The sequence below is a fragment of the Melitaea cinxia genome, chromosome 10 (genome assembly GCF_905220565.1).
Source record: "Melitaea cinxia chromosome 10, ilMelCinx1.1, whole genome shotgun sequence".
NCBI classification, from domain to species: Eukaryota; Metazoa; Arthropoda; class Insecta; order Lepidoptera; family Nymphalidae; genus Melitaea; species Melitaea cinxia.
The window spans coordinates 2354662-2369715 of record NC_059403.1 but is presented as its reverse complement, the minus strand read 5'-3'; the positions used below and the strand labels follow the sequence as shown (position 1 = coordinate 2369715).

General features: G+C 34.1%; 1 protein-coding gene across 1 annotated transcript; it reads left to right on the top strand.

Moving 5' to 3' along the window:
* The first annotated feature begins 11345 nt into the window (after window positions 1–11345).
* LOC123657160 lies at window positions 11346–12556 on the top strand. The gene is made up of 3 exons (XM_045592738.1): window positions 11346–11701; window positions 11852–12379; window positions 12427–12556. The coding sequence occupies exons 1-3, from the start codon at window positions 11346–11348 to the stop codon at window positions 12554–12556; spliced, it is 1014 nt and encodes a 337-aa protein (XP_045448694.1).
* The last annotated feature ends 2498 nt before the right edge of the window (window positions 12557–15054 follow it).

The window sequence follows — 15054 nt, the reverse complement described above, 5'->3', positions numbered from 1 at the left end:
ATACGAATATCATTTATTTTAATATACATTCAATCAAACATATCTAGATATGTGTTTACTTAAGGCATATTGAACACGTTTAAGTTCCTCGTATTTCTTATTAATTATTCTCTAATTTGGTCTTCCATAAACAGTAATAACATAATACGTAAGAATTATACTGATATAAAATTAATATTCCTTTTTTTATGGTACGTTATGAAATGAAAGTCGAGTGCGCCCGCGACGACATTGTCAAGGCCGTCGGCGCCTGCGCAGCCTTACTCTGCACTACGGTGTACTCATCTCCAAGCAACACACTAGGTGAATTCTAATTTCATAAATTTCACTCATAAATATAATTAAGGCATTAAAATGTACGGACGTGTTATAGATTGCTACCGCAGAGTGAACTAAGTTTTATGATGTTATATTTTGTCCTCGATTCTTTTGAAGTCGAAAACAATGCATTATGTAATGTAGACTCGTTAAGTTGTTATTGTTTACTGTCTTGAACAAATTTTAAATAATAATTTTTCTCTTTCTAACGTGTACAGGAGTTTGTTAGTAGGAATTTTAGTTTTTGTTATATCATTATCAGTTCAGCCTATTGCATTCCACTGTTGGACATAGGCCTCCCCGAGTTCGCGCCAGGCATCCCGGTTTTCCGCAATCCTCATCCAGTCTACACCGGAAATCTTACGTAGATCGTCGATCCAACGGCCCACACTGCGTTTGCCAAGACGTGGTCTCCACTCCAGGACTCGTCTGCTGACCAGACCACTGCCACTTCAACTTGCTAATTCTGTAGGCTATGTCGGTTACTTTCGTTCTCTTGCGGATAGTGATTTTGTTATTTACAGTTATATAATTTTTATAATAGTTTGATAAAGGTAATTATTTCTTAGATAATTTTTTAATTTTTTAAATAAAACAACACTCAAAAATCTCACAAATCAACCACATAATTGTAAATAATTTTGTAGAATCAAGTTATATTTAGATTAATAAATCAAAATGAAGTCATCTTCTTCTATATTCTATACGCGAAGCAAAAACTTTGTACCCCTTTTCAACGAAAATTGCGCGGATGGAGAAGTATGAAATTTCGCGCACTTACAGTTTATATAGAGAAGGAGTGCAGAGTTCGATTTTTTTTTTCAATATTATGCATAAAAGTACATTAAATCAATAAAAAAACATTACAGACACTATCATGTATTTGACACACACACGCATATATACTCTTTTGTTTGTTATCATAGAAGACATAGAAGTATAGCCTATAACAACAGAACCTTACCTAAGAATGTTCAAACTCATAATTTAAATTAATTATGTTCGAATTTCAACCACTGGGCGTCAACTAGTTTTTATCAATTGATGAATTCAGTGTAAAGATCTCTTACCATAATTAAAGAATAATTTTATCTTTGATTGAATAATTTGACCCTGCCTTAAAAAGTACTCGATCTGTAGCATAACTCTATCCTAAGCTTATTGCAGAAAATTAATGAAATTCCGGCTGAGAAAAGCTGCTAAAATGAATTCTCAAACACACCGTTACATCTGTCTCTCGTTGTAGCTTCATCGAATCGCCAATGATTATGGCGTCTGCAGCGCCGAAAAATCGACACTAATAGAAAAATATCTACCGGAGTACCTACATATATAAGTCTGTTAAAAGCCTATAGAAAAGACCCTATGGTTATTGTTACTTACTCAAAAATACTTTTTTTTTAATTTACTTCAAAAATCACAACATCTTAAAAATCACCTCGTGTAGCCGCACAACGCATTGCACGTTACATAAGCGAGCGAATGCGTTCTTACGCAAACGCCGTGTCCGGGTATCGTAACGGTACGCGGACAATCCGGAATGTGATTTGACTCGTCGCCACTCCACTCTTGCCTCATCACGTCTTTATTAGGCCACTTTACTATAAACGACCGGCTACTTGTACGAGAAATGGTAATTGATAGAAATATGCCTCGATTAAGATGACGGCTCTGAATCTTTATTTTTATCAACACGCATTCTATGCATTACTTGCAATTGCATCATTTGTTTACAGTTGAAAAACGTAACATCGAGACTCTTATTCCAATCCAAGTCAAACTGTTATTAAAAATTTACTATATGTGTATATATTGTAAAAATGAGTGCCTTTTTTACGTTTATGATACAAGACGTGCATGTTACCGAAAAGAAAATTAAAGAGTTTTTTTTTTAATTTACTGAGGATGGCTCTTTTAATAAGACTAAAACGAATCTGGATTAAATTTGGGGGAAAGATTATACTGAGGGTTTTTTTATCCCGAAGTTCCAGGCAGCAGCTAGGTAGGAAAAAATTATTTCTATTATAACATTTTCGATGGGTATGTAATTTCAGTAATATATCAAACAATTATTCGTAATTTTTTTTTTTGATCTATCAAAAATATGCAAACGCAAGTACATTTACAAAACTACAGAAAAAACATGTTATAACATTGTTATGGTGGTAAATTACCTTTCGACTAGTCTTATCTTCGTGACAGACAACCTTCATTAATATCATACGTCATCAGTCAATGTCTAGTTTAGCCTACGTCATCTAAAGTCCACTTTCGCTAATGAACCGCCAACGACGCGGTTTCCGTATCGTGCCATACATTCAGTATAATTATATAGTTAATCACAGAATATGAGTAATCGGCATTTTGAAATATTCAAATAATAAAAAATGGTGAAGCACGTCATTTTAATAACGAATTTAATGATTCACATTCAAAAAAATTCCAAAGAGTTAATACCCTTGAAAATGTATCATTAACGACTTGTGCATATGTAAACATTTCAAAACTTATAAATAACCTTAACGATGAAGTCAATTTATCACAAAAATATTAGTTGTTGTTATGAAACTAATTTTTGCTATGAAACGAATACTGAGACAGGGTACAGCAGGAAATATCCTGCTCATAATCTGGAGCAGCCTGACTAGGGAAGTACCTCGACCTAATAGAAGATCACAGCTAGATAATAGTCCCTTTAAGCTGCTTTGTGATCTTGTGGTGCGAGAGGTGACCAGAGCTCCAGAGGGGATTTGGAAACGGGGTGTTACAGGCGTCTATAAGCTACGGTAATTGCTTACCATAAGGTGAGCCATACGCTTGTTTGCCGACCTGTTTGTATAGATAAGAAGCTGGAGAGTTTGTCAGAATATTGATTACGTTCGGTAGTCTATTTTAATACTTCCTTTTATTTACAAAGCCTGACCATTAAAAATATATCTAGACTACAATAAAACCTCCTACGGCTGACGGGACCAGAGCAGGAACTTTTAACACGGTTAGGACTACGCGAGTGGAGCCTAATGTCAGCCTTATCATAAGAGTTTGTTGCACTTAAAAAATCGATATTCATAGTCTGTTTTTATCACCGTCATATAGCACATTTTTAGCAGAATATATTATTTTAATTCCATTAACATTATCGCACCGTTATCTAACACTAAGATCAATTTAACCCTAAATCATTTCTCACATTGTCCATTAGAATCTATTGCAATAGAAACTATGGCTGCGATATAAATTTTAATCTTTATTTAAATCACCTAATCTATACATATAATAAAATGGTAGGAAAGTCAAAACTGTACATTGAATATTTTTTTAAAAGAATACTTGGGGTGTGATCTACAATCGATACCGAAGCCAAAAATATAGTTTTTAGGATTTTTGTCTGTTTGTCTGTTTGTCTATATGTATATCCGGAATAAACTCAAAAAGTACTGCATGGATTTACTTCAAATTTGGCACGAATATTATTAAGAAGTCGAGTCAACATATAGGCTACAAATTATCACGCTATCACCTACGGGGAACGAGCAGTGAACCTTTATTTCTTCAACGCATTCTGTAACAACGTGTAATCTAACGACGCATATTTGAATGTTGTTGTTATTATGTTAATAACCATCTCATAAGCTAGCTTCACACTATAAATAAAGACATTCTGTAGTATATTTAGTATCAGCACCGTGTTATATCACCCGTGGAAGCCAGGGTGGGTCGCTAGCGTTTATATATTGGAAACGATAAGGACTTAGAAAGCCGATCTATTAAATTGGGACAAATTACAAATACGTTTAATAAATTGTATCCTTATCCCTCAGCCGCTTTAAATCACTTCCAACTGCACCCGACTTAGGTACAAAACGAACGTAACATTAACGCAAATAGGTTACGACGATAAATAATTATAAATTATGGGATCACCGCTCTGATGCATCTCCTGAGTACCGTTAATCGAATCTTAAACCCGCATAATGTTCAAATTAGTCACCGTCCGTCACGGTATTAACATTGCGCTATTATTACGAGATAAAGGTGAGATGAATGTTAACTAACGCTTATTTCTATTAATTCTATATTGTATAAGAGAAATTTCTTTAAGTCTCTGACACGAATTCAGGTATCATCCTACATTTTATTATTTTATTTAAATACCACATTATACTCTCCTGACCCAATGTGATGTCCTAAAAAATGCTTACGGTACGGTTGAAACGGTTAAAGATGTTTTAAATTGATGTTGACACAATGATAATGTTAGAGTTTAAGTTACGTACATACGTAAATTACTAAAAGGATTTAAAGAAAACTTATCATGAATAGGCATTTATGTCACTGAAGTCTACTATTATATCCCTTTTCTGATATAACTGGCGTCTATAAGCTTCGGTAACCGCTTACCATCAGGTGAGTTGTACGCTTTCACCGAGCTCTCGATTCAGAAATTTTCCTGAAACTAAAACCAAGGTCATTTAACAATATTCCTGTACCTAACACACACTTCAGGCTATCGCAGGCCACTGCAAGACATAGGCCTCCACAAGTTTGCGCCAAAAATGGTGTGAACTCATGTGTGTTGCCCAAAGTCACCACACTGGACAGGCGGGTTGGTGACCGCAAGGCTGGCGTCGTGGCACCGAAGACGCTGCTGCCCGTTTTCGGCCTGTATGTTACAAAGCCAGCAATAGGATGGTTATCCCGCCATCGGTCGGCTTGTTAAGTTCCAAGGTGGTGGTGGAACTGTGATACCTAAAATCATTTCCTATAAATAATTAGTTCACGTTGTAAACAATAGTCAGTATGGTATAATTTTCACTACACTTTTTTCAAGGCAACACAATGAACACGTATTACCATGTTTTTACTATTTCCGTATGAAGTGGTTGCAATCAGTGCAAATTCAATACCTTATGTGTTGTATCAACAATGTTTAACAAGTTTATACTTTAACAATAATAAATTCGTTTCAAATAAAAATTGTATTAATAATTATTATATATAAAATTGTCCGTCTATATAGGTATTGTTTGATATTTTCTAGTGGGCGTATATTTTCGGGTAACAACATGATTCTTACACACATCGCCAGGAAGTCATCTCACTGTTCTCTTTAGTTCTCTAGCACACCATCAACATTTATGGCCTACGTCGCAATTTAATTTAATTAACGATTTTTAAACTTCCCAGCTTACCTGTAATATCAAAAGTTTGTAAATTGCGAAACGTGACTATGAAAATATTGGAAAAAGAAACCTCATTCCAATCAAATGCTGTTTCATTACTAGATTTTTTTACTTAAAAATATAATAATAAAAGTAAATTGTTAAAAAAAAAACGATTCACAATTAAAACTTAACGACCCACGCCCTTTAGATCCCTTTGCGTGTACAAATTACATTTTTTATATAAACGAGGTTTAATAAAGCTTTATTTGAAAACAGAAGCACAGTCGAAACACATTTATTGCTACCTCAAGCAATTATGTAAATTTTTAAAAACAAAAACTTTATAACATGGGGCAAACGGATATGGATGCCATGTAATATATGAATCTCGTGTCTCGTGTTTAGGTTCCGAAGCTACTCAATAAAAAGATGCAATCGTGACTGCGCTTACGCAACACGTATATAGGTGTCAAAATATCGTGTAATCGACGGATAACGTCAGATCAAAAAATATATAATCTTTGATTTACATAATATCGATGTTAACTAATTCGCCTTTCCTGTGTCGATCTCAGTTTTAGCGGAAAAAACTAATTTCGCATTCTAAATAGTTTCCGACGCAGCACGCGATCATCGGAAGCGGATTATATTATTGTGATTTAATATCTTACGTTAACATATTATAATATAGTAGACATCATTAAGTATTGAAAATATTAGCTTCAAAATTTAAAAAACGTGTGATAAACGTGCGTTTTATAATTTTATTGTTTGGCTCGTATTGCGAATCTGAAACTACTAGACGAAAAAAAAAACACAATGTATGAATGCGAAAAATTAAAGATATATCGGATTTTAAGCTGTTGCTATCGAATATGATTCGCGTATATTATTTACTTCACCGTCTTGAAAGTACAATGTCAGTGGTGTAACACAACATTTAAAATTATATTTTGTTACTATTTACAGCGTTGTACAATGAAGGTTGCTTTTTGCATACACAATTACGTTTTAAATAAAAATGTCAAGTGACTCTTGTTACTTTAATGAAGCGTTCTTTGCATACATTACATCTATAATTAGGGATATAAGTTAATAAGTTTCCCAAAATGAATCTGTCTACAAGTGAGAAATAGTTGAAAATAAAATTAATACGCTAATTTAAACGTATTTATCATTTATCAGGTAATGCATCTTTTAATTCTTTAAAATAATGTATATGTTGCAGTCAAAACTCTTAACCAGTCAAAAGCACTTTTGACTAGCAAAATCAGTCAGAAGTACTTTTGACCGTTTGCTTTAGTCAATAATACTTTTGACTAAAATAACAGTTAAAAGTACTTTTGCCCAATGGAGCTGGTTAAAAGTACTTTTGACTAAATGATTCCGTCAAAAGTGGTTTTGACTGGTTGTATCAGTCAAAACTCTTAAAAAGTTAAGGTGGTCGATAAAAATAACGACAAACGCACATATAAACTTTTATATTACTCATTATTAGTGGAGAACGTGCTGATATTAGAACAAAAATGAGTCACTACGAAAAGAAAGAAGGCTTTTTGCAAAGAATTTTAGCGATGGAAGATATGAAAGATAGTCATTTCAATGTGATGACAAAAGAAAAATTTAAAAAGTTTGCAATGGATGTGGAAGACGCGAAATTTAATGAAAAGGAAACACCATTACAGTACAGTAGACTAGAACGCTCTAACACATTGAAGTTTGTGGTATAAAAAAATTAGTTACAAACACAGAACCTGTCAAATATTTTTGCCGGCTGAGGAAATCTATGACATTATTGATACTGCTCATATTTCTATAGGGCATGGTGGTCGCGATAGACTTTAGAATGAAACGGCAAAAAAGTACGCCAATGTTACAAAAGAAATGATTAATATATATTTATCAATGTGCGAAGTATGCCAAAGGAAGAAAAGCAAGAAAAGGATGGGTCAGGTTTAGAAACCGGTCCTGCACACTGAAATGAACAGCCGCTGCCAAGTCGATCTGATTGACATGCAGTTGCAAGAAGATCGCGGGCATAAATTTATTATGGTTTATCAGGTTCATTTGACCAAATTTATTCACATCTAACGAGTTAATAGTGCTTTTGACTGACGCTTTTTTGCAGTTAAAAATACTTTTGACGGAGAGCGTCAGTCAAAAGTATTTTTAACCGCAAATTTGCAGTCAAAAGTACTAATAACCAATAATTTTCAGTCAAAACCACTTTTGACCAACTTGTCCAGTCAAAAGTACTTTTGACTGATTTCGCTAGTCAATAGTACTTTTGACTGGTTAAGAGTTCTGACTGCAACATATACAAATTATTATTTTTTCACTTGAGAAAAGTTTATATTTTTGTTTTTACTTAAACAAACTTCTATAGCTTATCCCATTTTTGAAGGGTTTCGAACCTAAGGGAAATCATGTTTCAAAATATATCTTTCAAACTTTTGTAAGTTAATATTTAAAGTTTTCTCTACTAAAACAAATTTAAACGGAACATGATTTTTCGGTATTTTTAATTCGATCTTTAGATTTATAAATATGTAAGCTATTCTTACGTAGGGTTCAACTACCTCAACATGTATATTAGTTAGTTATGCCAGTGTGTATCGATACATACTGGCTGTACCCGTGATTTCGTTCTTGTCCTTTACTTTTTAAGTATTTAAGTACATTGATCATATTATATTATGCATATATTGAAATTGCTTAGTTGCCAATGTTACTGTTTCTGAATATACGTGTTAACTTCCTAGTATAGATAACTGGACTCCACCATCTCTCGTTCTATTGTTCTTATTCGTTTGGGTTGTCTGGAAGAAATAGCTAAATAGTCATAAGTCCGCCCATTGTAGTTCACAGTCTTTAACTGTCTTTAAATATGTTTAATGTTTAAAATGTAGTTGTGGTGTATAATAAAGTATAAATAAATTAAAAAAAAAACTATAAAATAAACTAAAAAAAATCCTAAATGTGGTCAGTTAGTCAGCCAGTTCAGCCTATTGCAGTCCATTGCTGGACATAGGCCTCCCCAAGTTCGCGCCAGACATCCCGGTTTCCCGCAATCCTTATCGAGCCTACACCGGCAATCTTACGTACGGGCCGGAGGACGTCCCACACTACGTTTGCCAAGACGTGTATTATTCCTAAATGTGGCTGGGAAGACAAATATTATAAATAAGCATTAAGAAGTATAAATTTACATATATTTGTAATGGTTCTAAATTGTGAATTTTTAAATCTATATATATTTTTTTAAAATTATAAATGTACACTCATTTAAAAAATAAAATATCAGTATTATTTATTTCGCGGTCACCAACTCGCCTGCCCAGCGTGGTGGCCCAGTATGGGCGAAACACATGAGTTCACTCCATTTTTGGCACGAACTTGTGGAGGCCTATGTCCAGCAGGTAGGTGACTGTAATAGGCTGAAATGATGATAATGATGATTATTATTATTATTTATTCTTCTATTCTATTCTTGATATTACATAATATATCTATACAAATGTTATAAAATCAATTTAAGGATCAGATCCTTAACTGTTACAGATAAAAAGCAAATAGTTCAAAGCTAAACATTTTTGAATATCATATCAAAAATTGACCGCTCCAGCGGGATTCGAACCCGCGTCTCCGACTGACCGTGTCGGCGCTCTAGCCAATTAAGCTATGGAACGATGTACCCGCTAGAGCGAAATTTTTGATATGATGATTTTTATTTTCGGTTTAAGCGAACCGTGGCGCCGTCTATAGTGAGTTCTTTACAGAGACCCGTAACTATTCAAAGTTTCATATTACAATGAAAATCTTTGACAGGAGACGACACCATGCTATTTTTAATATGTACGATTTTATTTTTGTGTTACCCTCACATTAGGAATTCTAAACATTTTTGAATATCATATCAAAAATTGACCGCTCCAGCTCCAGCAAGATTTTCAAAAATAAAATCGTACATATTAAAAATAGCATGGTGTCGTCTCCTGTCAAAGATTTTCATTGTAATATGAAACTTTGAATAGTTACGGGTCTCTGTAAAGAACTCACTATAGACGGCGCCACGGTTCGCTTAAACCGAAAATAAAAATCATCATATCAAAAATTTCGCTCTAGCGGGTACATCGTTCCATAGCTTAATTGGCTAGAGCGCCGACACGGTCAGTCGGAGACGCGGGTTCGAATCCCGCTGGAGCGGTCAATTTTTGATATGATATTCAAAAATGTTTAGAATTCCTAATGTGAGGGTAACACAAAAATAAAATCGTACATATTAGTTCAAAGCTACTTCCACAGCAAAATTGAAGTCAAATATTTGATTTCAGGCGAACTGTCTAACATATGGAGCTAGAGAAGCGTTCTTTAAGAGCTTCTCAACTTATTTTCCTCTTTTTGCACTTACTTAACATTGCTTTTATATACCAAATCTATATAAATAAAAATGAATGTTGCTAAGCGAATAACTCTAGAATGGCTAGAACAATTCGACTAATTTAATTTTTTGTATGTTCTTTAAGGTACAGGTAAACATAAAAAAAATAAAAAAACATTTACTATTAACTTTTGACAAAACGAAGTCTGTCTGGGCAGCTATTTTTAAATAATTTATAATAGCAAGTAATACAAATATCCGCCCTAATTTAAAATAAATTAGATTTTATTTGAAGTACTATATCTGATATTGTTATCATGTACACCTGATAGCGATCGTTACGCATAGTAGGGAATATATCCGCCAACCCGCAATGGAGCAGCGTGGTGGATTAAGCTTTGATCCTTCTCCTACATGGGGAAAGAGACCTATGTCCAGAAGTGGGATATTACAGGCTGAAGCGTACTATATCTAAACAAGTTAGCTTTAACAATAAAAATACTTATTTTTAATAAGGCTCATAATAAATTCTAAAAATGCCTCAAACATGCATATTTAAGATTTCATCGTATTTTCTGTTATGTCTGAGGGTTATTTGTGTTTCTTAGTTAAGATTATTTTGACGCTGATTATTTATAGAGCAATAATATTGCAACGCGATACTCGTTCTCACTGTTATATAACTTAAACTTGAAACTTGAAAGTGATATTTTAAGGTACATTGTAAGCACTTGTATTATTAGCTGTTGCTAATATTATAAATAAATAAATTATAAATAATGAACAAATGCTCCACACTCAACGGGCCCCAGTATGATTTCCTTCTGTGTCGGGGGTCCGGAAACACACAATACACAAGCACAAACGTCCCGACCACGGCAAACATCTGTACGCCACTCGTTCACGTAAAAACTAGTGCTGTGACCGCTGCGCCAAAGCGTCGTTAAAATATGTATCGTTCACAAAACTTTTTGTTAAATAAATAAAGCGGTTCATTGAGTTATTTTCTTATTCAAACAGTATTAAATTTTGTCGAGAATTTTTCAATATTTCGAAAGTATTAAAAATTTGTCACGAACACAAAAGTCTTGAACTGAATGTGATTGCTTTTATACTAAAAAAATAATCAAAATTTTAAAGATATTTAATATGTAAAAACGATATTGTAGCTAGTCGTAAAATCTTTAAAGGTAGACTGAAATGGTATCAAAATCATCAAGAACAAATTAGGCTGGATGCTCTTGCGACTTATCATGCTAAGGGTGATTTCAGCAAATTCTGGAAATCCACGAATAAATTTAGTTCTAGACCTGGCCAGTCAGCGGTCATAGATGGCGTGGGTGAGCCCCAGGCTATAACAAACCTTTTTAAGGATCATTTTGCTGTACAGCCTCCACGGAAATCACGGTGATGCTGAGATTAACTTTAAACATATTAACACCTTAGTAAATGCTAAAACCGTTGCTAAAATTATACAATCAATGACAAGGGGCAAATCTCCTAGCCACGATAGTCTCAGCATCGAGCACCTTCAGCATGCGGGGTCTCGCCTTGCTGAGGTGATGGCTTTTCTTTTTAACTTATGTATAGTACATTCATATTTACCGCCGAACTTGATGAAAACGGTTGTGGTACCGATTGTCAAGAACAAAACAGGTGATTCTGCGAACAGTTCGAATTATAGGCCTATCTCGTTAGCAACAATCATAACCAAGGTACTTGACAGTGTGCTTAACGCTCAGTTAGATTGTTATTTGCACATTCACGAACTCAAATTTGGATTTAGGTCTCAATTATCCACGGAAAGTGCAATTCTGAGCTTAAAGCATGCTGTCAGGTATTACACAGACAGAAGCACACCTGTTTATGCCTGCTTCTTGGATCTGTCAAAAGCATTTGATCTAGTCATGTACAACATCCTGTAGAACAAGCTACAGCAGGTAGGAATGCCTGCAGAATTGATTTAATTGCTTAAATATTAGTATAGCAACCAATTGAATACTATAAAGTGGGCAAACGAGTACTCGGAGCCATATAGGTTGGAATGTGGAGTGAGGCAGGGGGGGTTGAGCTCACCTAATCTTCTTAACCTGTATGTCAATGCGCTGATTGAGGGGCTCAGCAGCATGAGGGTCGGATGCCATATTGGTGACGTATGTTTCAATAATATCAGCTACGCGGATGAGATGGTGCTGCTGGCCCCCTCTGTCAGCGCAATTAGGAGGATGCTGGCTTTTTGCGAGTCATACGCTGAGACGCATGGATTGGTGTACAATAACAAGAAAAGTGAATACCTAGTCTTCAAGGCTGGCAACAGACTACCGGAAAATATACCCTTAATAAAGTTAAACGGGGCATGTCTTGTTAGAGTACACCAATTCAAGTACCTAGGTCACATTGTCACAGAAGACCTAAAGGATAATGTTGATATTGAGCGAGAACGCAGGGCGTTGTCGATCAGGGCGAACATGTTGGCCCGCAGATTTGCTCGTTGCTCAACACCAGTTAAGATCACGCTTTTTAAAGCTTACTGCACTTCTTTTTATACAGCTATACTCAGAGGTCTTACAACGCCTTGCGTGTACAGTACAATAACGCCTTTAGGGCATTGTTGGGGCTGCCGCGGTACTGTAGTACCTCTAGTATGTTCGCGCACGCAGGAGTCGACAGTTTCCCGGCCATTCTGCCTTAAAAAAGCTAGCTCACTTTTAGGGCGAGTGCGCGGCAGCCGCAACAATGTCTTAAGGGTCATCGCCGTTAGCGGGGACTGTCCACTACTCAGGCATTTGTGTGATATTACAAGGTCTCGTTTAGTTATTAAGTACTAACATTAGTTATTAAGCTTTCATCTTTTATTTTTACTAACAGTTATGGACCTCTTTGTTGTCTGAGTAATAAACATTTTTATTTTTTTTATTTTTTATTTTATTATTTATTATTTAAAATAGTCATAGCATTGGCTGCTGTGTTCGTATAAAAACTTTTATAAATATTAAAAAAAAAACAGATTTTTTGTAAACATCATGAAAGTATTTTCTTACAGTGTCGTAACTCTCCACTTACATTCTTACTGTAACAAAATAAATTCAAAATTCGAATAAAATGATTTAAAAATCAGTGCAGTTCAAATGAAAAACAGATTCCTCAATATATTATCATTAGCGTAGATAACACGTGGTCTACTGACCTTATTGAGAGTTTAAAAAATTAATTTAGAATTTTCATAACTTAATTTCCAAAAGCGAGGTATGACGATGAACATACAAACTTAATTTAAAGACTAGATACGACAAAGCTTATGTCCCACAGGTTCGTATGTAATTATACCAAATTTCTACTAAATCGGTAAGATTCGCAACAAATCGACTGTTTGACTAACGGACATCGAACATACAGATGTTCATACAACGTTTTTACTTTTAGTTCGTAAATACAGGACTAAAAAATGCAAATATGTTTTATACAATATGCATTTTTAACTCCATTTTTTTAAAGAATATCTGTAATGATGTAGTCACATGGAATTATAAGTCATAAGAAATTATTTTTAAAATGTTAATATAACTAGTTGTAAAATTAATAATTAATATGCATATATAATTTATATTTACACATTTTTAAGGATTAACTTTAGTAAATTGCCTTGTAATTATTCTAACATTTAAAAATAAACATCCATAGGTTTATGAAGTCGATTCTTGCTATATGTACATGTATGTTCCTTCCAAAGCGGTAGCAGTTTATCTTGATTTTCAGTACGTCGTAGGGTAAACGTAGGTTCGTTGAATGGATTCCTTAAAGTTTAAACCAATAATAACAATGGGGAGGGAGAAAATTTCCGGTCAGCCACTGGAAGTGAAAACCCACGCTACACCGCTGCATCAAAGTGCCTTGTTGTATAATAAATTGTAGTACTATAATAAGTACGTTTCCAAAACAATAGCCACAAAAGCCAATTAAATGCAGCTCGAAAGCCAATACTTAACAATCTCTCAATATAAAATTGTAATTTTGAATTAATAATTTATCATTTATATCGACAAAGGCCGTTTTTTAAATTTGAAAACACATACCTATGTTTACTTAAGTATATAATAATGAACGTATTATCACTATAATATATAGTATCACATAAATTCTTAATCAACAACAACATAACAAATGGAAAACTATTTGCTTATTTTAATCCTATTGAGATTCACTTAAACAATTTGAAATATTGTTTTAACATTTGTGCACTTACTCTTTTACTAAAATCAAAAATCTAAAAAGAAATTGATTTAAGATTGTCAAGATGTTAATATGTTAAATGTCAAGATGATAGTAAGTAGGTTTCCAGAACGGTAGCCACAATAGCCAATTAAATGCAGCTCGAAAGCCAATACTTAACAATCTCTCGGCGTCACGATATTACGCAATTCCTTTAAATAAAAATATTTGATTTTAAATAATAACAAATTTTGTGAAAACGTCTGTAAGCATTTATTTTAAATAAAATCAAAATCGTTTTCGTTTTATTCATACTTTCTAAAACATTGTTTGCGTGAAAACAATGGTTAAAGAGTTCACGCATATTTTGTGACGATTCGCAGAGATCACGGTCTGAGATCATGAGTCAGGGTAAGAATCATGGTGGTTCACAATAAACTTAGTATAAAACAAGTACAACTAATTTGCGGTTAGTTCCACGGTCGTGACTCACCGATACGGATGAAAGAAAAGATACCTTTTCCTACAAAATAGCGAAGAGGAAACGAGAGGCTCAATCTGTTTTTTATTTTAAAAAAAATCTCAGCACCTTGGTGACTCAAGTGTAAAGGATTTCACGGCACACGCCTACGTATAAATTAAAACTATATTTATTTTAACTTTAGCTTCAATAGACGCAATATAAAATACATTACTTTTATAACGGAAATATTTGAAACACGAAATACCTACAAAAGTAGCACTAAGATATTGTCTTAAGATATACAGGTACAAATAACAGTCGATAAATGAAACCTTAAAAAGAATTTGCATAAAGTAGGACAAATCCGTACAATGCCCTTAATGATTAGCAACAGGTAACTGTTTACGACCACTTCAACCTTGACCTAATACCCCACATCGTGTTTATTACCCCCTTTCCATCTTTAACGACATAAAACCCTTGGTATTCTATACTCGTTCTATTAGGGAACCCATTAT